The sequence below is a fragment of the Protopterus annectens genome, chromosome 3.part1, assembly GCF_019279795.1.
Source record: "Protopterus annectens isolate FY-2018-M chromosome 3.part1, PAN1.0, whole genome shotgun sequence".
NCBI lineage: Eukaryota > Metazoa > Chordata > Ceratodontiformes > Protopteridae > Protopterus > Protopterus annectens.
Genome location: NC_056732.1, coordinates 350587221 through 350613319, shown reverse-complemented (window position 1 = coordinate 350613319; position 26099 = coordinate 350587221). Strand labels below are relative to the sequence as shown.

The 26099-nt window shown below is 43.0% G+C and overlaps 1 protein-coding gene across 1 annotated transcript in view; it reads left to right on the top strand.

Moving 5' to 3' along the window:
* Nucleotides 1-26099, top strand: part of TAX1BP1 (Tax1 binding protein 1) — a 1493491-nt gene that overhangs the window by 795780 nt on the left and 671612 nt on the right. Inside the window, exon 11 of the mRNA XM_044066810.1 lies at nt 5571-5670. Coding sequence (XP_043922745.1) covers nt 5571-5670 — 100 coding nt within the window. The remainder of the gene's footprint in view (nt 1-5570; nt 5671-26099) is intronic.

The window sequence follows — 26099 nt, the reverse complement described above, 5'->3', positions numbered from 1 at the left end:
GCTAGGGCAACATCTACCTCTTCAACATTTCTCAGGGGAGTCCCTACCAGGGATATCCTGGAGGCTGCTAACTGGAGTTGTGTACACACCTTCACCAAGCATTGCCACCTGTGTATCTTTTCCAAATCCAGGGCAGGATTTGCTACAGCAGTCCTGTAAGGCATACTAGCCAGCCCTAACTCTTCTTAACTGCCTCCACCCTTCTTCAGCTTTGGGAATCCACCCAGGTGTGATGACTGCAACTGTGAAACACGAAGAACATAATACAGTTGTGTATACTTACCATAAATGTAGATGCTCGAGTGTATTCACTGTTGCAGTCCTGGTTTCCCTCCCTCCAGCCCCCTGGCTTTTCTCTCTCTCTCCTATCTATGGCTATTACTAACCTCTTCTGGGTTATTGGTATTGTTTTTTACTTTTTACTGGTGGTGTTTTCTCCACCATAACCTAGCTCCCTATTTGGGGGGCTCCTGACATTTTGGGCAAGAAAAACTTATGTAATGGCATCGGCTGCCTGTTTTTTATACCCCGATGACCTGATGTCAGTCCTGGAGTGACAACATCCGATGAAATACTAAGTCTCTGGTATTCGGGCCGACTGAGGGCTACCTGCAGGCAGATAACCCAAGTGTGATGACTGCAACAGTGAATAAACTCGAGCATCCACATTTATGGTAAGTGTACACACCTCTACTTTCTCTGCACTTCCCTTTGGCTTATCCACTGCTCCCAGAGTTTTCACAAAATGCCTAGCTCCAGCCATTGCTTTTTTTAGACAAAGGAATATTCAAATTTACCCATACTTAGACGACTGCCTGATTCAGGCAGACAGTCAGGAAAAGCTGTTACAGCACCTGACCTTTGTAAAGGACCTACTGACCACCCTGGGGTATACTATAAATGAAAAGAAATCCAAACTAGTCCCCACTCAAAAAATTGTATTCCTGGGAGCAAGCCTAGACACAGCATCCCAGATGACATTCATTACTCCAGAAAAACAAGCCAGTCTGACAGGCTACTTCTCTCAACTAGACACCAGAACCCAGTTATCCACAAGGAAAATCCTGCAAGCTCTAGGGTTCATGGCATCCTGCAGTCTACTCCTTCCATATGCCAGACTGCATATGAGGAAACTTCAGTGATACCTAAAAAGCCTTTGGTGTCAACACTCTCAGGACCTGCAAACTATCGTGCCTATGATACCCTGTCTAAGGAAAGATTTTCTTAGGTGAGCAGCAGCATGCAACCACAACAAGGGCCTTCCCTTTTCACAACCCCACACCGCCCAGACCCTAACCACCGATGCATCAGATTATGCTTGGGTTGCACACCTGGATGGCAAGTGCATTCAGGGCTATTGGAGCCAAAATCAGATACATCTGCACATCACCCAAATAGCGATGCTAGCTGTTCAGCATGCTCTGACAGCTTTCAGGTCCCCTACTCTCCCTGGGGCCTTTACTGATCAAAACAGACAACACCACAGTGATGTGGTACTTCAACAAGCAGGGAGGAACCCACTCTTATTCCCTCTGCAGGCTAGCCATGACCCTTTGGCACACGGTTTTAGCCATGCAAATTAACCTGCTAGCACAATTCCTGCCAGGCTCCTAAAACTCTGTGGCAGACAACTTCAGCAGAAACTTCCTCTACCCACACGAGTGGCAGCTAGACCACAGCACCTTCAACCTTGTAACCCAGAAATGAGGCACCCCGAAAATGGATCTCTTTGCCTCCCACAACAATCACCATCTCAGCAAATTCTGCACCAGGGAACCTCACAGCAAGCCCTGGAAAGTGGATGCCCTATCCTTCCAATGGGTAAACGTCTTGATTTATGCATTTCCCCCTCTACCTCTACTTACAAGGGTACTACTCAAAATAAGGGAGGAAAAACCAAGAGCAATCTTGATTGCCCCAGACTGGCCACACCAGCATGTCACCCCTGCCTCCATGGTACCTACCTCAGATCCCAACTCTCCTGACCCAGCAAAATGGAGAATTCATGCTTCCACAATTGCAGACCCCGAACCTGGCAGCCTTGCTTATTCCCTAACCTCTCATCCAGTTGCCAGCCTAAGCAAGCAAGTCCTGGATGTACGTGAGGCCAGATGCCCCAGCACTAGAAAATCATATGCTGACAAGTGGAAAAGGTATTGCACCTGGATCCAGGCTAAAGGAGCTAAAACAGTGCAGCCCTCCCTACCTCTCATCCTGGATTACTTAGCAGACCTACTTCACAGGGGCCTATCCTTCTCTTCTGTTAAACTTCATGCCTCTGCCATCTCTGCTCATTACAGCACAGAGCCACCTCTCTTTTCTCACCCTCTCATCAAACAGTTACTAAGAGGGGTTGACAATTTAAGGCCACCCAGAAGAGCTCCTGCCCCAGCTTGGGACCATAACTTTGTGTTGGAAAAGTTCACATTACCCACCTTTGAGCCTGCAGCTTCAGCAGAGTTAAAATTCTTCTCTTGGAATACAGCCTTGCTTCTGGCCATCACTTCAGCTAGAAGAGTTTCAGAGCTACAAGCACACATGGTTGTAGAGCCCTTCATCATTTTTCATGCTGACAGGGTCTCCCTCAGGACTAACCCAAATTTTATGCATAAAGTGGTGTCCAGTGTGGCTCTCAACCAATTTATTCATTTGCCCACCTTTTTCCCTAACCCACAAAACAAGGGGGGAAGGATTCTGCATTCTGTAGATGTGCACAGAAGCTCAGATTCTACCTGGATAGGACTAAAACTTTTAGGAAAACTGACCAATTGCTAGTCAGCTTTGCAGCAAGGGCAAGGTCATTTCCAAACAAACAGTCTCCAAATGGATAGCACAATGTATCCATTTCTGCTACAAATACCAAGGGAAACCGCCCCATAAGGGGGTCAGGACGCATTCCACCAGGGCAATCTCCACCTCTGCAGCTTTTGGCATCCTGGAGGCTGCAACATGGAGTTCTGTTCATACCTTCGCCAAGCATTACCACCTGCCTTTCTTCTCAAAATCCAGGGCAGGCTTTGCAACCTCAGTCTTGCAGGGCATCCTAGCCAGCCCCCAGTCTTCTTGACTGCCTCCACCCTTTTCTTCAGCTTTGGGAATCAACCCAAGTGTGATGACTGCAACTGTGAAACATGAAGAACATAGTACAGTTGTGTACACTTAGCATAAATGTAGATGTTTGAGTATATTCACCGTTGCAGTCCTGGTTTCCCACCTTCCATCCCCCTTGTCTCTTTCCCTCTCTTCCTCACTCCTTGCAGGGATTTTTGGTATTTACTTTCTACTGGTGGTATTCTTCCACCATAACCTAGCTCCCTATTTGGGGGCTCCCTACATTTGGGGCAAGAAAAACTGAAGTAATGGTGTCAGCTGCCTGATTTTATACCACTGACGACCTTACATCAGTCCTGGAGCTACAGCAACTAACGCAGAAATACTAAGCCTCTGGTATTTGGGCCGACTGAGGGCTACCCCTGGCAGGATAACCCAAGTGTGATGACTGCAACAGTGAATACACTCAAACATCTACATTTATGGTAAGAGTACACAACTGTACTTTTCTTCAATCCAAGATCTATGTGAACACTACACTGTAGATCACATATCAGTCACCACGATGGATAAAAATGAGGCTACAACTGGGTGAACCAAATAATGGGAAAAAAGTATGAAACTAGCGCATACAGGAAATTCCAAATATGTCTCCATTTCATTAAATGGTGTCGAGCTGTATTGTCTTATGTAACTGTATTCAGTCTTCCACTTTCTTTATGGATTAATTGGGCCCTCTATTTTAGTGCCTGCTTTTTGTTTAAAGATTGAGAAGATGCATCTCTCCTGTGACTTTCCTTTCCCCGTTGTGGGCTTCCCCACAATGCTCTCTTTTGTGCTGACATGCACACTGCCCCCCCCCCCCCGGCCTTCCCTGAGTTTAACAGGTTTTCATAGTCCTTCAAGAGCTATATTTACCTACTGATGAAAATATGGAAACTAGCAGGATAAATTAGTTGCCATTAGATGCCTCTGTTTACACATCTTTAACGTGGGGAGAAAAGCGACCCCCCCCAGTCTCTCAAGAATAATTCTGGTCCACAAAAGCCTTGTGGATGCCAGTTAATAACTTTTTTTTACTGGTTGCCAAATCTCTTTGAAAATCCTTTAACTTGTAAGACCACAACTTAGTAATAATAGGATGTGTTTTCTCTGTTACATCTATCTGGGATCTCTACACTGTGCAATGCCCCTTCTCTATTCCAATGTCTTTCTTGGGGATGTTAGCCCATTGATTTAGCCATTCTATCATAATGGTCTTAGTCACCTCTTTCTTGACTTTCTGGATCCCAACCACACTCGTATTATCTTGACAAGACCTGTCTTCCAGTTCTGTCAGTTTGACCTCCGACCAGTCCAGCTGTGCTTCAGTTGCCTCCAGTCATGTCTTAAGTTCTACATTTCATTGATATTGGCTGAATGGCTGTGGCATGGTCACTTAAGGCAAGATCCACCTCTTCCGACCTTTTATTTTGCACCAAAAACTCCTGCTGCAAGACTGTTTTCATATTGTGTAGCTCTTGCTAGATAGCGAGTGTAGCAGGCTACCTGTGCTCATCATTTCTTCTTCCATTCTGGCCCAAGATGAATTTTATTGTTTTTCTGCTGAATTTTTTAATAATTTTTAGAAGACATTCACTTGATTTACAGAGAATCAACTTTTGTGTCTGCTGAGACTTTAGTTTATCATTAAAACTGTTTATTCAAGGTTGCTTATTATTTGCAGTGGCATGCAGAACTGTGCCTGGAAGTCCTGACATGGCTGAGTTTTAACTACAAGACTGGTATTAGGAAGATGGTTGAAAGCCTTTTGTCTCATTTAAGGCACAGAAATGAAAGCTTTAACTTTTACATCACCACTCAAATTATAGCCATTACATGGTTTTGCAGAAATAGGGCATTATTGTACAAAGTTTTAGTGTAGAACTTATAGTTAGTGCAGCAGTGAAGCACTCTTTGTACATCTTTCCTTGCCTTGTGGTTGAATGCTATCTCAACATGATCAAATTTCTACAAAAAATATGTATAAGTAGTGTTAGTCACATGTATTGGCGTATTTGGACTTCATGACAAAACTTAATGACCTTGATAATATGATTAGTAATTTATTTGTCTGGCTTTGTGGTATGGAGGGACAGAGCCAGGCTACTATCTAGCTAACCTTGGTTCAGGTAGTGGCCCCAGAACTGTATGAAACATCTGGGAGGGGAAAGTCAAGAGTTCATCTTTTTTCTTCTCCCAGTAAGGGGAGTGGGGTGGGAAGGTTTTGAGGATGTCACATGGTGTATCTCCTGATAATGAATCTCCAGTAGAATATTGGACCTAGAGAAAGACAGCTGATCGAGATGTGTGGGTAGGGATTCCTGAGAGCTCTGCATTACTCATAGAAGGTAAGGTGTTGCCAGGTCCTACAGTGAATGTTAGGCTAATTTTCCTGTCTTATAGAAATTTGCTGTTTAGATCATCTCCGATATATATTGGTCATGCACATTTTCTTAACACATTTTTTTTTTTTTAAGGAGATGAAAACCCTGGAACAAAGTCAACAAAATATGAAACTTGGTGAAGTGAACTCTGCCTTGACATCTACAGTTCCACTATTTAATGCTACACCTCCATGTAAGCACATTTTAGTAGCTTCTTAAAATATATTAATTTGAATATTCTAGTTTGTATTTTTGTTTCCCATATGAGACTGTTCTTGAAATTGCTGTCCCAAGTACAATGTTACTGTCTTAAGCCCTTCAGTGCTTCAATGTAATTTTATCAGTTTACACAGAAAACAATTTTTAGTGGTAGTTTGTAGCCTATTACTAGTGAATTTGTGGAATTTAACGTTTTTTTATTTGTAGTACATGAAGTTTTCAAATTTCTTTCATAGGCTAATTTGTGAATTAAGTGACATACATAATGGAGAGTACAGGTTTAATGAAAATACCAGTTACGGAGGTCAGACACTGTCCGTATCACCAGGCCACCACTGGCCACAAGGTGATTAGGTTTGTTCTTGAGTAACTTGCTGTTGCCTTTTTGTTATCTGTAAGTGACCTGATAGCAGTGTTTCTGTACATGCTTGTTTAATATTTCTTATAGTTGTGATGACACAAGTAATAGGTAACATGGAACAAATGAGTCTGGATGCTTAATACAGAGTAAACGTATTTGAATTCACAGTACCATTGACTTCTGTACTGTTGTGGATTATTGAACATTTATGTATTTTCGTGTTTTTTATTTATTTATTTATTGTTTAAATCAAGGTAGAAGACTGATTCAAATGTAAGTACTCCAGCCATAGCCAATAAAAGCATTATTTACATAAATGTAGAGTCAAATAAGTACAAATGCATACAGTAAGCATAAACAGTTGCAGTATGCATAGACAGGGAATTAAAAGGTTTCAGTAGAAGTTACATGGTTTACAAAAATGTACGTGTTTATAAAATATAAAACGCATATAGTGAGATAGATAATTTAGTTTGTAGGATTCAGGTAAGTGAACATTGGCAAAAAGCACCTGTGTATATAATGAGACAGCATACAAACAAGTATAGATTAGTATTTAGAACAGCACTGCTGTGTTGAGCACTGTGTGAAATAGGAAGGTGAATAATAAAAAAAAGTAAGTTTGGTATTCACATAATCTAAACCCTTTATTAATGTTTAATAATAATAATAAAAGATGGTATTTGTCCAAAAGCAGGGAATAGTGGTCTTAAAAATCTTGCAATGAATTACTAATTTCTTTTATCAGATGTGTTTTTGCAATTAAAATTAGTGGTGTGCTGCTTATTGTATGACAGTTACAGAGGAGATGCATCTTTCTGATTATGTATATTACATTTGAAATATGCTTCCTTCCCCCAGTACAGAGCATTTTAAGGCTATTAGAACTATATTTTTGTGTGAGGTGGTGACCTTGATGGTGGAGTTGTGCATTTATAGACAATCTAATATTTTGTATTGCTCCTTCCTTTTCTCCTAACCCAATTTGTGGCGACTGGCCTACCCACTGTGACTGCAGTCCCACTTGATCCCAAGGAACCAATCTTACTCCTTTCTAGCTTTTCACAGATGTAGCTATTTAGTGTTGGTGGAATTTGTATTCCATGAGAGAGATGCTATTTTGGATACTCATGGAGTTATGTTAAAGAACAGTGTTACTGGCTGGTGGGCAGGGACGGTTCTGAGCTGCTAATCTGTCTAGGACTAGTCAGATCCCCTATATGACTGTGGTGTTTAATGCGGTCAGTTTACATCAAGTGCATTTCCATCCCTGACACACAGGACTTGCTAACATGCCATCACAGTGTACAGAAATAAGCACTTTTGTGCCCGCTCCAGATTTCACACAACTGGATCCATCTGCCGTTAAGAAAGTAGTTTTTATGGCCACACCATACTATTACCCCAGCCAACCTTACAGATGATGCAGGTTCATTTCTAAACCCAGCACACTCACTATACAGACCACTGGTATAGGGTCTGCTCTAAACACAGATTTGTGAACTTAGTTTAATATTTAGTATGTATAATTTTGTCAGCTATTTTGCTGTAGAAATGCTGACAGAAAAGAGAGTAGGACAAATAGTGTGCTATCGGTACCATTGATTGGAAGGTGTCTTTCTTAGGCTGCAGCTGTTTAACTTATTCTAGTAATTAGATAGTAGTCTTCTCATATTCATTCAGATCCGTGTAGCCTGAAGTCTCCAAGAGTTGCACTGTGTTTGTTGTTTGAGGGCAGGAGACAGTTAACCTAGCCAGTCAGCCATTTATATAAGTGCCTTCATGGATTCCCTCTCCATTACTCTTTCCATGAGTCCACAACTCTTCATGCAGTACTTTTACAAAGCCAGGAAGGTAGTTGGTCCCTGTAGGCAGCTGCAAGTACCCCCTTTGCCCTCCTCCTTTCTTTGTGTTCAGAGTGGTCATTTCACATCTTCCCTTGATGTTTTGCAGCCATGTTACGTCACCCTTTTCCCTTCTGATCTCTTGTCAGAAGAACTTTAGATCAAATAAGAGAAGGTCCATCCTTTTGTAGCAGCAAGAGTGAGGTTGTGTTACTATGACCACTTGCTGAGTAAGTCTGGCTGCTATGAACCCTCCCCCTGTCAATACCATGTGCTGTGATGCCTACTGTCTCCAGATTTTCCTTGTCACACTTCAGCTCAGGTAGTTTTCTAAATATTAGACGATGCCTGTAGTGGTTTAAAGACCTTTTTTCTTTCCAAGTTTGTGAATTCACTCACTAAAAATTATTTTTTTTCGTTTTTTTTGCTTTGATCTCTTGATTGTTATAAAATTTTAACAATATTTTTCAATCAACCTTGTTGTATCCTTTCTGATCCCTGGCCAGTCTTATTGGATTTCTGCGTTTTTCATATGACATATCAACCAAAATAATAAACTGTGGAAGAAGTGAGATTTTTGATCACTTTTCTTACAGGTCTAGTGTTTCTTTGGATGTCTGCCTGCTTATTAAAACTGAATGCAGCTTGAGAAAATGTACCTTTAGGAAGAAGATTCTTCCCCAGGATCATCATGAAGTCTGCATAATTTATGTAGCATAACATCTCTGTGTCCCATATCTGCAGAAAGTTTATTTTGTCTGTAATAAGAAGTAGACAAAACCAAGTTTCTTTTTTGTGAGGAAACACTTTCAACTGAAAGGTAGTTGGATCAATTTAAATTTTCTGCTTCTCTTACATCAGGCCATACCACCTCATTGACCCTAACACCCTTGAGAAACTCTCTTCCTATTAAGGCAAGATAAAGTATAAGCTGCATACATGGCCAAAAATGTTCTGTTTGAATTCCTCCTCTCCTTTTTGAAGTCAGACATAAAAACATAAAGTTACAGACCAGTTGGCGTAATGGCTAAGGTCTTTACCTCCCATGCACAAGGTACAAGGTTTGATCCTGACCACCGACCATGTGTTTTAGAGTTTGCATGATGTTCTTAGTGTTTCACTGTTGCAGTCATCACACTTGGGTTATCTGCCTGCACGTAGCCCTCAGTCAGCCCGAATACCAAATCTTGGGATTTCTGTGTCGGATGCTGTCACCTCTTCCATGACGTCAGGTTGTCAGGGGTATAAAACATGCAGCCGACGCCATTACATCAATCTTTCTTGCTGAGAAGCAGCCCGAAGCAGAAGTAGTTTGCAAGTGCCGGTCGGCCGCTACCTGAAATTTTGCCTTAGAAGCATTTTGCAGGACTGCTGTCACTGGGTCTGTACTGAGAAGGCATGCTTGGCTAAAGGAACAAGTCTTGCCTGACCATGTCAAAGCAAAATTACTAGATGTTCCATTAAATCAGGAGCATTTGTTTGGCACAAAAGCAGAAGAAGTTCTTAAAAAGATGGAAGAAAAAGCTAAATCTATGCAAACAGTCAAAGATTTCTTACAGGTGCAGCCACCTAGATTCAGTACGCCTTGGCCTTCAAAAAACTGGTCCTTTCCAGTCCCTCTCAGGCCTTCTCAGTCTAAACCCAGGGGAAACAGACAACAGTCTCTGGGTATGTAAAGATCTAAATAATGGAGTGTTTCCACCTCAAAACCAGGGAGTGGTAAGCCACCCCCTTATGGAAAAAGTTCACAATGACTTTCCAATTATCCTTCCCAGCCATGCCCAAGTACTTGCGCCCATAGGAGGAAAACTCGCCCTTCATGCAAAAAATTGGATGTCCATTACTCAGGACTGATGGGTTCTAAACATTGTATCCCAGGGATACAGATTCTACTTCCACTCACTGTCAACACCAAGCGGGTTGCCAGACCTTCCTTCAAACCAGTGGGCATAGGCTGAAAAGCAAGTGCTTTCCCTTCTTCATATCAGGGCTATTAAACCTGTTCCAGTGGAACAAAGGGGACAGAGTTTCTACTCCCGACTGTTCCTGGTGCCCAGAAAAGAGAGCTCTTGGTGCCCTATCTCAACACCTTTCTGGTGGTCCCAAAATTCAAAATGCTTACACTGCAACAGCTTCTTCCTGTGCTAGCAAAGGATGCCTGGTTAGTCACCCTAGACTTAAAGAAGCGTATCTGCACATCCCCATAAGGGAGTCCTGCAGGAAATGTCTACATTTCAGGGTAGGCTGTATGCACTATCAGTTCTCTGCACTTCACTTTGGCTTAACTACTGCGCCCAGAGTATTCACAAAATGCCTGGCTCCAGTCATTGCATACTGCAGGCAGAGAAATATTCAAATCTACCCATACTTGGACGATTGCCTGATTCAGGCGGACAGTCAGGAAATGCTACTTCAGCACTTGGTATTTGTAAAATGACTTCTAACTTCACTGGGATACACCATTAACGAAAATAAATCACAGCCAACAAATTGTATTCCTGGGAGCAAGCTTGAACACAACTTCCCAGATGGCATTCCTCACTCCAGAAAAGCAGGTCCATTTGACAAACTGTTTCAAACTAATGGCCAACAAAACCCAGCTATCTGCAATGAAAATACTGCAAGCCCTAGGGTTCATGGCCTCATGCATTCTGCTAATTCCATATGCAAGACTTCATATGAGGAAACGTCAGTGGTACTTAAAAAATCTCTGGTGTCAACACTGACCTGGAAACAGTGATTCCGATCATCCCTTGTCTAAGGGTAGAGTTCCTTCGGTGGGCAGAAACATGCAGCCATAACAAGGGACTTCCTTTCACTCAACCCCTCTCTGCCCAAACCCTGACAACAGATGCATCAGACTGTGTATGGGGGGCTCACATGGCAGGCAAATGCATTCAAGGCAAATGGAGCCCAGAACAAATTCCCCTGCATATCAATCAAAAAGAGATGCTAGCTGTAGAGAATGCTCTGACAGTCTTCAAATACCTTATCCTTCCAGGACAGCTCCTGATAAAGATAGACAACACCACAGTTATGTGGTACATAAACAAGTAGGGCAGGACTCATTATTACCGACTCTACAGGTTAGCCATGGCTCTGTGGAACACAGCCTTGAGCATCCAAGTGCCCCTACAAGCTCAATTCCTGCCAGGCAAGGAAAATTCACTGGCAGACGACTTAAGCAGAAATCTACTGGACCCTCACGAGTGGAAACTGGAACCCAGCTCATTCAAACTTCTAAACCAGAGGTGGGGAACACCGGAGGTGAACCTTTTTGCCTCTCCCCAAAACCATCAATTGAACAACTTTTTCACCAGGAACCCTCACAGCAGAGCCTAGAAGGTGGACGCCCCCTCCTTTACATGGCAAAAACTCTCAATTTATGCCTTTCCTTCTCTGCCCCTCCTCTCCAAAGTACTACTCAAGATCAAACAGGACAGGCCAAGGGCAATCCTTATTGCACCAGACTGGCCATGCCAGCACTCTTACCCACTCTTATGCAGTCTGACAGCAGTGCCACCCTGACACCTACATCAGATCAGACACCTTCCCTGCTGTCTCAGCAGGAGGGACAAATTTTGCATCCATAGCTGCAAACCCTAAACCTTGTAGCCTGGCTTATCCCATGAATATACCACCAGCATCTCTCAGCAAACAGGTGCTAGATGTCATCCTTGAGGCCAGAAGACCTAGTACTTGGAAGTCCTGTGCTGAAAAGTGGAAAATATATTGTTCTTGAAGTCCATCTCAAGGAAAGGACACAGCTGTGCCCAACTTACCTCAAATCCTTGATTACCTAGCAGAGCTGCTCCACAGAAGCCTATCTTTTCTCATCCATTAAGATTCACGTCTCTGCCATCTCAGCTCATTATAATACTGAGCCTCCTCTCTTTTCTCACCCTCTCATCAAACAGTTCCTGAGAGGGGCTAACAATTTAAGGCCCCCTAGGAGAGCTCCCACCCAGGCCTGGGACCTTAACTTTGTACTGGAAAAGCTCACACTTCCCCCTTGTGAACCTGCTGCTTCAGCAGAGTTAAAATTCCTCTCTTGGAAAACAGCCTTATGTCTAGCTATTACCTCAGCAAGAAGAGTGTCTGAATTACAGGCACTAATGGCAGTGGAGTCCTTCATTATTTTCCATGCTGACAGGGTTTCCGTCAGGACTAACCCTTCCTTTATGCCCAAGGTCGTATCCAGTCCGGCTTTAAACTAATCCATCCATTTGCCAACCTTTCCCTAATCCTCAGAATAGAGGGGAAAGAATCCTGCACTCCTTGGATTTGCACAGACCGCTCAGGTTCTACCTTGACAGGACTAAGCCTTTCAGAAAATCTGACCAGCTGCCAGTCAGCTTTGCTGCAGGGGCAGAGGACAAGGCCATTTCGAAGCAAACAGTTTCCAAATGGTTAGCACACTGCATCCATTTCTGCTACAAGCACCATTGGAAAACTCACCCCGCTGGGGATCAGAACTCATTCCACTAGAGCTACTTCAGCCTCTACAACATTTCTCAGTGGGGTCCCCACCAGGGACATCCTGGAAGCTGCAACCTGGAGTTCTGTACACATCTGCACAAACCATTACCACTTACCTATTTTTTCTAAATCCAGAGCTGGATTTGCTGCAGCAGTCTTACAAGGCCTGCTAGCCAGCCCCAACACTTCTTGACTGCCTCCACCCTTCCTCAGCTTTGGGAATCAGCCCAAATGTGATGACTGCAACAGTGAAGCACGAAGAACATAGTACAGTTGTGTACACTTACCGTAAATGTAGATGTTCAAGTGTATTCACTGGTGCAGTCCTGGATTCCCTCCCTCCAGCCCCCTGGCTTTCTCTATCCTTTTTACCTATCCTCTTTATGGCCATCTTTTATGGCAGGGGTATTTACTTATTACTGGTGGTGTTCCACACCATGTAATAGCTTCCTATTTTGGGGGCTCCTGACATCTAGGGCAAGAAAAACTGATGTAATGGTGTCGGCTGCATGTTTTATACCCCTGACGACCTGATGTCATGGAAGGGGCAACAGCATCCAATGCAGAAATCCCAAGACTCTGGTATTCAGGCAGACTGAGGGCTACCTGCAGGCAGATAACCCAAATGTGATGACTGCAACAGTGAATACACTTTAACATCTACATCTATGGTAAGTGTACACAACTGTACTTTCTCCTTGTGTTTATGTGGGGTTCCTCCCACCTCAGAAAAACATGCTGAATGTTTCCATTTCAAAAACTCACCCAAGAATGCAGCTGTGGGCAGCAGCACAAACACTAGATGGTGCTCTGTAGGGGGAAGAGTTATATAGATGAACTGCTTCCATTATCTACAGTGACACACAGCATCTTCAAGATAGGAGAACATGGGTCACCACAGACTGTGCCTTGTCAGGGCTAGCCATTTGCCTGTGTAAAAATATGGCTGTAGTTGATCTGGTCTTGTTTACTAATGTCGCCAACATGGGCATGGTTATTTGCTGGTGATAAGTGGGTTGAGGACACACCCTTCTCTGTTCTATGCCAGAGACCCATGCTAACGGTGGGAGGGTTGTATATGCCCCTATTAGCCAGTATGTGCCCACCATAGATTCCAGCAGACCTGGTTCAATAAGCTACTGGCTAGCCAGTGTCCATTTACCTAGCATAGATTACCTGGGATAGCTCTGCTGAGCAAAAGTTGGATGTAAAACTAGACAACCTGCCAAACATGAACTAAGAATTGCCACACTCCGTGTAGACTGACAAGATGAGGCTTGGAAGTGGATGGCATGATGGTAAGGAGGAGGGTGCTTATTCTATGTATCCAGGGGATAAGGTGGAAGGGCATTTCAGCAAAGCTTTTTGGCTTGGGATCCAGAGTCTACTACTCAGGAGGAGAACAGACTAGAAATGGTGTGGGAATTGTGAAGTAGAGAGGTTTCAGAAGACAGTGAGGAATGTCCTCACAATTAGTTATGGACTCGTGGTATCAGACTCCACTGTGAGGATAGGGCATTATTCATAATCTCAGTCTATGCCCCATAACAGGGTAGTGGCAGTGAGGAAAAGAGTACATTTAGACAGAGGTTAAGGAGTTTACTAGATAGAACAGGGCAACGTGAGTTGATGTTGATAATGGGTAACCTGAATGCACATATCTGGACATCCTGAACAGGATGCTAGGAGTCCACATGGGTGGGGCAACAGGAATAAAGGAGAGGCTACTCTAGACTTCTTTCTGGCAAATGGCTTGATGGTAACCAGCACATGATTCAGAAAGAGAGAGAGTCACAAGGTCACATACAAGAGTGGCAAGCATGAAACTTGGGGTAGACTTCTCCCTAGTAAGGAAAGGATACTCGGGAAAATTTAGTGATTGCAAAGTCATCCTCGGTGAAACAGTCAGCCCATAGCATAAACCACTGGCTGCCACAATCAGCTACAAGCAGTGGTCAGAGAAGGGTGTAAGCTGACTAAAGAGAAAGCACAGCAGTTCAAGAAGTTATTCAGGGCTCTAGTAACTCAAGAAGAAGAGGAATTTAGTAGACTTGAATGGCAGCACTTTAAAATAACACGTATAAGGGTTCCAGAACAGATACATGGCCGAGCCAGGTATAGAAATACGGTACATAAGGAAAGCTGGTGGTGGAATGCGGAAGTTATCAAAAGAAAGGAGTAGCACAGGAAAAAGTGAGAGATAGGAAAGACAGACAAGGCTAGGAAGAAATAGTGGTTGGCTAAAAAAGAGGCTAAGAGAGGAGTTGCAGTAGCAAAGAACAAAGCATCAGAGGCACTCTACCAGCTTCTGAAAAGTGACTCTGGATGGCACAAAGAAACTCACAGGTTGCAAGGCAAAGATAGAAAGGTAAGGAAAATAGTCCGACACATTGTATAAGGGATCACAGCCCAACCTGTTCAGCATTCCACAGAACATCAAAGGTAAATGGAACGAGTACTTCCAGCAGCTTCTGAATGAAGACATCCCAACAGAAGCTGAACTGCCCAAGACACAGTATACAATGAGAGAAGAGGAGGAGCCCATGCTAGAAGAAGTCAGAAAAGCACCAAGGAAGATGAAATCATGGAAAGCTGCAGGCTCAGATGAGGTCACAGGAGATATAATCAAAATGTTGAGTGAGATAGGGGATAAATGGCTTCTGAGGATACTCGTAGCAGTATAGAAAGAAAGGTGTATCTCAGATGACTGGAGAATAAACATACTAGTGCCAGTGTACAAGAACAAAGGAGACATTCACAACTGTGGGGTAGTATAGAGGTAAACTCCTATCACGCTGCATGAAAGTTTTGGAGAGGGTGATTGATAAATGAATACAAAGAGTGGTAGAAGTAAGATGGAGATGAGCAGTTTGGATTTAGATCAGGATGCAGCACAACTGACCCAGTGTTTGTAGTGCAACAGTAACTTAAGAACGTAGAAATGGGGAAAGAGTCCAACTTTGCATTCTTAGACTTGGAGAAGGCATATGAGAGGGTTCCAAGAAATCTGACTTGGGCAGTCTTGCAGTGGTTTGTTGTCGAAATATTGGTAGAATTAGTGCAAGCTATGTACACGGACCCACTGACTCAAGTACAAACATTGTTTGGTCTTGCAGAGGGCTTTCCATTGGGAGTGAGTGTGCATCAGGGTTCACCTCTGAGCCCACTGCTGATCATACATTGGACTACATTAGCAAACAGGTTGAGGGGACAGATCAACAAAGTTGCTGAATGCAGACAATGTGACATTGCAGGCAGACTGTGAACAAGAACTTCAGGGAAGGATAGGGGAGTGAAATGCAGAACTGAATGCACATGGGATGAAACTTAGTACAGATAAGACACTTGCAATGGCAACAAATGTGGAAAATCAGAAGAAACTGAAAACTGAGATAGACGGGAAAATGGTGGAACCAGATTAACAGCTGTGTCTGGGAGGGGGTGGTTAGGGAAAAGAGAAGTCTGAATGAGGAAGTTCAAGCTAGAATCAGAGGGGCTGCAGGCATGTGGCACATATTGTCAAGGATAGTGTGTGACAAAAGAATGCAAAGAAACTGAAGAGCAAGTTGTACAAAACATTGGCATGACCAGCACTACTGTATGGTATAGAAAACAGGGCAGTGAACGCAGAGCAGATGAAGAAGCTAAAGGTGATGGAGGTGAAGTGTCTGAGATGGGTGGTAGGATGAACACTGTGGGGCAGATGAAGAAAGGAGGACATAAGAGCAGAAGCCAAAGTAGCTTTGGATGCAGAAAAGGTCAAAGATAACAGATTACAGTGGTTCAAGCACATGTGCAAGGAAGCAGAAGACAATCTGTTGAAGAAGATTTGAGACAGACAGGAAGAAGGCAGAAGGAATCTATGGCATCCAGAAAAGAGGTGGGTGGATTGCATAAGAGAAGACCTGCAACAGTCAGGCATGAGTGTTGAAAGTAAGAGAGTGGCATTGAATAGGTAGAGGTGGAGACAAGGTCACCCCAACCCCATGTTGACAATGGGGAAAAAGATGGTTGATGATGATGATAAAAACATTAGAACCCTGTATTGAACAAACACTAGTTAGTTGTTTTGAGAAACCTATTCTCCTCATTCACTCATCCAAAACTCAAACTATATTAACTTTGTCCTGCAGTGGTCCTGATTCATTTTACAGTCTAAGCCTTCAGTGTGGAAGCCATCAGTGCTGAGACCTACTCACTCCACTGTTGTTCAAGATACCAACTTTCATAGTTTGGCAGTAATTTATTATCAGGGTAAGGTTATCTGGTGCTTCCTCTTTATTGCTTTATGTTGGAAACAGATATTCTACTTGTATTTACTTCCAAGCTCAGAAAGCTGGTGATGACTTTACTGGTGCCAGTGTTTTTTTTTTTGCTGATCACAAAGATGCCAGTCCTGCTCCATATGACATCAGAGTCAATTCCAGGTACTAGTTCAGTGGTCATATTCCATGATGTTGGTGTTTCCAACCTCAACACTTCAGTTGGAGTTAATGTTCCTGATGTCCACTCTGTCAATGTCAGTGATACCTTTCAGTTCAGTATTTACATTAGGAACATCAGTGCTGATGCTGGTGCCAGCTCTTTGTGATTAATGTCAGACCTGTTGTACCTGCCATGGGAGTATTCGGCCCTGGTCATCATGATGCTGAGCCAGTCCTAGATATCAGTCTTGATGTCATTTCAGTAACTCACTGTTGTACCCTCAGTGCCATTCGTTACTTTAGTGCCAGTATTTATTGTGCTTTCAAACTAGTCCTTGCCTGAGTCCACTGCTTTGCAACTAGTCTGTCAGCAGGACAGAGACTGAGGGTCTCCTACAACTTCCAAGAACAAGTTCCTTTGCATAGTACCAGTCTTCCTTGTTTTAAAGATGTTTCCTCCTGAAGATCACTAGAAAAGCAATATACACAAGGAAGCACATTGATTCACATACGGAATCATCCACAGTTGATCTTGGTAACAAGCAAGATGTTTATTCTCCAACATTCCCACACAACATGACCCCAGATTCAGGGGAAATTTAAGTGATAATGTTCCAGCAGAGATGACCCGCAGACCCAGTGAGTTTCTCAAAAGACATCTCATCACCTCATGTGTGCACTCAAGTCCTTGCACCACAAGTGTACATGTCACAGTCATTGGGTATAAACGACTTGAAATATACGTCCCTGGACTATGTGAGAGACATGATGGAGTTCTCGGAATGTGTCTGAGACAGGTAACCTAGAATTGAGCAGCATTCTGCCATCACCAAGAATGATGCCACAATACAATCAAAATATTGTTGACTTCAGCAAATGGCTTAGCTTAGGTTCTGGTGTCATTCTAAGTGGTTACATATATCAGCCTAGGAGGAGATGGTAGTCCTTACTACTATACCAGGGATGGTTTGCACCTGTCCTCTTTAGGGTTTCATATATTTTCCTTGTCCACCGTAATAATGCCTTTTTAAGCAAAATCAATCTTCTAAAGTGTCCAACATAACAAAACAGAATCAGGATAACAGGGGTGTTGCTGCTTAACACTAGGCGCTTAAAAAAAAAAAAATTCTCCTCTAGACTCGTTAGACAAGATAACTCCTCCTCATCCATCTTAATATTAAGAAAACTCCTTATCATATCCTATAAGTAACTGTGGGACTCGCCCTGTCCCAATCAGCCTGTGCTACCTACCTAACCAGTATGGAGTCCCCCTATGCATTAATCTAAACACAGTATCTTAGGAGATTTCATCTACCCCTCCATTAACTGAGAGACTTGTACATCATCAGACATGTTTGCTAAGGAATTTCTGGCCTTCATCAGTGCAAGCTCTCTTGACCAGTTAGTCACCATCCTGAACTTGATCCTTACCATTGTGAGAGAGATTTGCTACTCATAGGTTCATAGGTAGGTACTAGGCTATCTGCTTGTGGGCATTTATAAGCCTAGCCAGAGTGTATCGGCTTTTGCCGCCCCATTGATTAATTAACTGATTCTCTGTCAAGCAGAGCCAATGAAGTGATCCCAGGAGTGTATTTTCTGTTACTCATCCACTCGTCAAGGTTTCTCTTGAAGAGTGTTAGCGAGGGGCTCTGCCTAATGTAGTTAGGAATTTTGTTCCAAAGCATGGGGAGTCTCTGTGATGGGAATCTATCCCTCCAGCATGTTCTATTTATTGTTGTGGGGAGGTTTAGCTCACTAGAGCTCGTGGCTCACAGTGACTTGGATTTTTTTTAGGTGGAGCATGTCCATCAATTCTGAGTTGAACATGGCTTTGTAAGTCAGGCAGAGATCACCTCTGAGTAAGCGATATGCTACTGAGTACAGCCGGAGTTTTTTCAGTCGGGCTGCATAGGACATATATTTGAGGCCAGTAATCCTCTTGGTGAGGTACTTTTGTGGTCTTTCCAGCTGTTGGAAGTGTCTTGTGAGGTACATCCCAAATGGGGCATTGTACTCTATGATGGGTCTGATAAGTGGCGAGTAGAGGGGCACTGTAACCTCTTTATTTCTAGATATGAACCCTTTAGTAATTAGATGGGCCACATAGAAGGATTTCCTAACTACTTTGGCAATATAATTGTCAAAGGAGAGATTACTATCTACCTGGGTCCCCAGATCTCTTATTACCTCTTCTGTATTAAGGGGGCTGCTACCAATGTGGTAATTAGGTGCTTTGTTTTCCCAAACAGGATGACTATGCATTTTTTGGCATTTAGCTTGAGGCCATGGCTTTGACACCAGGTGTCCGTCTCAGTAAGTCCCTTTTGGAGGATGTCCGTGTCAGCCGGAGAGTCAGTTATGGCTCCCAGTTTGCAGTCATCGGCAAACCTGGTTAGCCATAGTCCTCCTGTGTTTGCCTGTACTTCTGAGAAGTATATGCCGAACAGTAGGGGTCCCAAGACCAAGCCTTTTGGGACACCACTTGTGACTGGTTTAGAGTCAGACCTGGAGCCCGCTAGTCTTACCATGTGAGTTCTGTCTGTAAGCCAGTTGGCAACCCATTTTGTGACGTAGGGGTTTATATTCAGGCTGGTGAGTTTTTCTGTAATACCCGAGTGGGGAATGGTGTCAAAAGCCTTGGCGAGGTCAAGGTAGGCTGTGTGAACCACCTTTCCCTCGTCTATGGCCTTAGTGACTGTCTCGAAGAAGTCAACCAGGTTTTCGTAGGCATGATCTGCCCTTAAAGCCGAACTGGGTCAGGTCATGTGTTTGGAGGTTCCCAATGTCTTTGTTAATGAGTTCCATGATGATGCGCTCCATAGCCTTGCAGACCAGGCTAGTCAGGCTTATGGGGTGATAGTTACCAGGGTCAGTTGTGGCCCCTCCTTTGTGGAGAGGAATAACCGTTGCTGTGTGCCATTCTATGGGCACGTAGCCTGTGGAGAGGCTGAGGTTGAACAGCGTGTTTAGGTGGGGAGTTAGTTCGTTCTGTAGTTCGCGCAAGATGCAGCCTGGGACACCATCTGGCCCCATTGACTCTGTGTTTTTGGCTTTTGAAAGGACTGTTTTCACCTGTGCGTCTGTGATTTCCGGGACACTAAACTTTTCCGGTATTGTTGTGGGCCCTTTTGAGGGTGAGAGGGAGGTGAAGTTTGCATTGAATCTATTTGCCAGGATGTTGGCAATATCAGCAAGGTTCAGTATATTTTGTGCTATTTTGCACTAGTTCAGTGCATATCTGTGAGTTGCCACTTAGATTATTAACATAGCTAAAGAAGGCTTTGTGGTTATCTTTTGAATCCTTGGCTATTTTTCTTTCGAAGTTAGCCTTGGATGATTTTATGAGGGAACTTAGTTTCTTACTGATACTGATCAGGGATGTCTTTCCTTCTTGGGATTTGCTTTTTTTTGGAACTACTTTCCTCCTCCTGTTGTATGGCCTGTTTATGGCAGGGGTCCACCAAACTGGTTTCCTTCTCTTAGAGGAGTGAGTCATGGTTTTGCTACGGATGGCACGATCCATGCATCCATGTAGGTGCTCATAGAGTGCATTTGTAAAGGTTTCTGCATCTTGGGCAGCATTATTTTTTAGCGTGGGGGCTGTGAAACTTACCACCTCAGTCTTAACTCCTACTTATGCCTCTAGGTGTCAAATATTGCTTGCACATATTTGCATCAATAATTCCAAAACCATGTTATGTACAAGTTTTTGAAATATTTCACCTTAAAGCTTACACAATGGCAAACTCAACTAACTGCATTAATATTTGACCTCTGTTTAGTGCAGGTAAATAGATATTACCTGTTGTTTTTATGATATTAATTTATATAGATATAATTTTATATTTTTCTAAATATCTCGACAACCAAGTAACACAGACAAAACTCCTCATTCTCATATGAAAGCTCTCAGCTAGATGAACAAAATGTTGCTGACAAGTATGTATGTAACTTGAGTGGTTGCTGAGATATTGTAAGTTGCTTACAAAATATTACAAATGCAACAGTTGCTGTGCTTAGTGTGACTTATAAAATTCAGTTTAAGATATAGAACATAAAGAATACTACCACTATAAAACTAGTTTGTGCTGAAGAGTTTGACATTTATACTTCCTTCATAATCACTACTGTACCAGGGATATGAACATTTATTTGAAATGTGAGGACATAATTTGATTCTCTCAAAAGGTTTAGGCTTGGCCCATTGGAAGTTACAGTGAAAACTTTCTGAGCTCCATTGGAGTGAATGAGTTAAGTAAGGTAAGGTTTGCTTTAGGAAAGTTTTTTATTGTGGTTTTCTTAGTTAGGGGTGGTGGTGGGGTGTGGACATCCAGAGTGATTAGTTTGTGGTCTGATCTAACCAGTGACTGGTTGACCTCTGGTGTGGAACACCTGTTGCCCATGTTGGTGATGACCAGGTCCAATATGTTTTCACCTCTGTTAGGGGAGTTTACCAGCTGATCTAGGGCATTTGAGTTGATGAATTCCAGGAAGCGCTGGGCCTGGGAGTTTGTACTCTAGTAGTTTTCCCAGTTAATGGTAGGGTAATTGAAATCACCCAATATCAGGGTGTTCGGTAGGACCTTCATGTTTTCCAATGTCTCCAGAAAGGTGGAGTGGTGGTCCTGGGTCATGGAGGGTGATCTGTAGCAGGCCACAATTTGCATTGCAGATTTGCCCGATGTTAAGTTGCACATGGATGATCTCAGAGGTATCCTGCTGCACCACTAACCTGAAGGTGTAGGTATCCTTGATGAATATGGATACACCCCCTTCTTTTGTGTTTCTGTCCGTGTTCTGTGGCCGAAACATGTGGTAGGAGTTGTAGCCCGGTAGTACTGTGGTGCTCTCTGGAGCCTTGAACCAGGTTTCAGTTACTGCACAGATGTCGACGTTCACCATACTGAGGAGTGCTTCGAGCATGTGCATTTTGAGATTTAAACTCCTGGCATTGAGTAGCATAACCCTCAGTTTTTTGTTAATTGTGCTGTTTATGGAGTTGGGTTTGACATTTGAGCCTTGCCTACAAAAGGCACTATGGGGGCAGCAAGAGCCTTGGCCAGTATTCAAAAGCCTAGGGGTGATAGGTGCAAGCCGTCTCTTGCAAGGCAATGTGGCTTGTCGAGCATGTCGTCCCAGGCTGACAGACATTGGATCCCCTTTGAATGACACCAGAAGCTTAGCCAGTAGTTGAAACTGATAAGTTTGTCTTTATACTGAGGTATCATTCTTGGTGAGGGCAGGATGCTACTCAGGGTCAGGGTCATACCAGCCTGGACTACATGATCAGACAGCTCTTCCATGTCTCTCTTCATGTAGTCCAGGGAGGTATGTCTCGGGTCATTCACACCAACATGAGCAATGACAGAGTCATATTTGTACTTGTTCTGGAGTGACCTGAGTGCTTGTGTTATGTGGTGGATTCTGGCTCCCGACAGGCAACTAACAGTAACCTTCTGCTTGTCCAGCCTAGTGATTGGGACATCAGTGTGCCTGACTATAGAGTCACCTATTACTAGTGTGTTAGGTATGTTATTTCGCCTTAAGGGCTGTGATTGTGTGGCATACTGATTTTGTGTTTTATGTGTTGTCTAGTTTGTGACACGAGGTGCAGGTTGTTTGGGTGTCTGCTTTGGAGGTCTTTGATGCTTTTGCATAAATTTCTGTTTGCTCAAGTCAGACCACAAATCAGTCTCATTCACCTTAAGATGAAGCTAGAAGCATCTTCCAATACCTCTGTATTCAGAGGTTATGCTAAGGTAATTTACTGAAACTGAGTGATGACTTGGCTAAATCTAGAATCCCTTTTCGTCTTCATGACCCCATTGCTTATGTGGATTCCTTTATCGCCAAATTCTATGCACGTGTAAACAGCTGCATTGATTCATCTGTTTCCCTTCGTAAGTAAATACAATGCTGAATTTAAAATAACCCCCATAAGAAGAAAATCTTAATATAAACATATTATATATAAAAAATCATTGTATACAAAAATAAATTTAACTCTCAAGATGTCAACACCTCTTTTGCTAAATTTAACAAAGAACTCTGGACCCTGATGAAAAGAACAAAAGTCAGACATGAGGTAAGAATAGCCACCCAGGTGAAGGATAGCTACAAAGCCTTATTTTAACAATGTTAGAAATCTCTGAAATGATGCCCAGCCCTGCACATACCTAATACTACTTAAAGATATCGGGTACTCAGACCCAGAAGACATAGCCAATCTACCAGGGGACACATTTAATTCAAACTCCCTCCTATATTTTCAGATCATTTATCTTCATCGACCCCCCCCCCCCAATCTCCCAAGAACAAGTCCTGAAGGTGCTATCTAAGGCCAAGAACACTATTTCTATGAGACCAGGTAATATACCAGGCTACCTACTGGTCAGCCTGAAACATGACTTTGTCAGGCCCCCTGCAGAGGTTATTCAGTATCGGCTTCCAAACGAGCTTCATACCAGATGAGTGGAGGACAGCAACATTCATCCCCTTCCACAAAGGTGGGGTGCAAGTGGACCCAGATTATTATTGACCAATGAGCCTGACCAGCCTCATCTGTAAAGCTGTGGAAAGGATCATTATGAAATGAATAAACTAAGACATCGGTAACCTACAAGCTCTTGACACAACCCAGTTCAGATTCATCAAGGACAGGTTCTGAGTTCTTAACCTGGTGGACCTCTTTGAGAAGGTTAATAAAGCAATGAATGAGGGGAAGTCAGTTCACATCACATGTATCCCACATTTGGGTATGGTAGATAAATTCTTCCAGCTAGATGTAAATCCCTATGTAGCTCATTGGGTAGCTGGCTGGCTCACATATAGAACCCAGGAAATTAGGATGGGCAGTGCTACCTCTTTCAAAAGATTTGCTACTAACAGTATACCACAAGGTTAGTCCTTGAGCCACTCCTTGTTTCCATTTACTTCTCAGAGGTGAAAGTAAATGTTTAGGGGATATGGCTGACCAAGTTTGCAGACTACTGTAAACTCGGTGCCATCATAAACTCAGAGGACACCAAAATACTCCAAGGGCCATTCCCAAACAAATAACTGGTGTCAAAACCATGGACTAAATCTAAATACCAAGAAATGTATCCTTCATGAAGTATGGCTTCCCTTGTAACTATTGCATTGACAACACACCCTGAAAAATTAATCCTGTAGTCTGGGATCTGGGAACATATGTAAACAACAAGTTATCCTTTGGTCAACATATAAATCTATTTAGACAACAAATTGTCCTTTGGTCAGCATGTAAACTTATTGTAAAGAAGTTATTTTTCTTCTCCCAACTTCTATCTAAAGGTATGGCATCCAGGGGTGTAATCATTCCACTGTACTCTGCTCTTATCAGGGTGATCAGTCGCAACTGGAGTGACCACAGTGCTTTGCCAGTAATAAACTCATGGGCCTAAATCATGAAAGCTATGCAGACCATCTCTAAGCCTTGTCCCTCTTCTTGGTATCTTAGACTACTAAAAGGCAATCTCTGCCTCATGTGTAGAGCCTAAACAGACCCTATCTTGTCAGACATATTACACATTTGCAGGTCCAGTGGTAGCACCATTCAAGGGATCTCAATCTGTTTTACAGTGTACGTAGAATATGTTGGAGGGATAGGTTTGTATCACAGGGCATACCTCTTCTATGGAGCATTCTTCCACTTCAAGTAAGCACTTCTCCTAAGTGTACTTAAACTTGATTTGGATTAATGGGAAACTGAAAATTCATCCCTAATTTAGCAACCCCCCCACCCCCCATGGTTAGAAGCAGCAAGTAAATGTTCCAACATATCCTTGTTCTACCTGTCTCTGGATTATTCATTCACAAAATATAAGGGCAAAAACCTACCATGGGAATGGAAGACAAGACGTTTTAAGATCCTTGCAGATTAATAGCTTAGTAAGTACCTATGAACCTGAAGTCCCTCTATTGTGAACATTATCAGGGTGGCTGCCAGTGCAGCTTGGGAATATTCTGATACTGCCTCCAGTACTGAAGATATGAGGTCATATTGAGTATGTGTATTGTACCTTTTAGTCAAGAGTCCATTACTATTTAGCCTGCATAATGGATTTCCAGAAAGGCATTTTGGATGGTGTGCATCAGATGATGGCTCCGTTGCCACATGGGCCTGCAGGGCACAAGCATCTTTCCCGTTGGGCAGCTATCTCAATGATGGCTACCCTAAAGGTGCATTAAACTTTGCGGCACTGTTTGAAGATTTGGCCAGAGTAGCACAACAGTCCGACTTTGCCATTTGTTCAGTTAACACACTGCCTTACTGACATTTGGGTAGTAGTGCCCTGCTACTGTCTCTTTGGTAGTCTGTCAAAGCTGAGAACTCATCCCATTGCCTGTCTGTGAGTGAGACGGACCAAATACCTGGCAGGACCAGCACAGTCTTTCACTCTCCACATAAAGGACCCATTCAGTTTTCTTGTGCCACAGTCCTAGAAAGATCTCTTCTGATATCAGCTGCTGAGCTCTGATAAGAAACTCTTTTTGGGTTTTATTTCCTCAGCTCTGCCTTTTTCCATCGATACTTAAATAGTGGATTCTGCCGATTTATTTTTTCGTGTGTAAAGTATGTATGTACTTTTAAGTGTGCTATCAAGACTAATACCATTTATTTTAAACTATTTCTGTGGGCGTTTTAACCTTTTAAAGTGTTTTATGACCATTTCTGCTTGTTTAACTCCATTTCTGCATTAAGGCCATCGTAGTGCAGTTCCTTTCATTACCTCATGCTACTAGAAATCCAAGGTAATTAAAAAAAAAAAAAAAAAAAAAAAAGCAGGACGACAACTTTAAGCCTAACAAGAAGGATTTCTTTCCTGAAAAGGATAATCCAGGATAACTCCCCATCCAACTTAAAACTATGCCAAGCCGCGACACCTATCTATGTCAAACAGAGCTCCTCATTAGCACTCTTAAAGAAAAATTTTGATGATTGGATGGGAAATAGGAAATTCACCCTGGGGATCACTTCTGTGGCTCTGCTTGACAGGGGCACAGGAAAATAATTTTCTTGGGTGGCAAAAGCCAGGGTACCTTTTTGGCTAGGCTTATATAGGCCCTAGGGCCAATAGCCTAGTACCTACCTATGAACCAGTCTTTATCAGGTTCCCCATTTGTTGCCTCTTCTCTCCAGTTAGCTCTCAGAAAGGATGCTAATATGTTTGGTAGGGGATTTCGGTTGGCAGTGCAAAGATCTTCCTAATCCATTCATGGCGTTCCCCTTATCCGCTGGGCCAAACTTTGTTGTTCCCTCCTGTTCTGC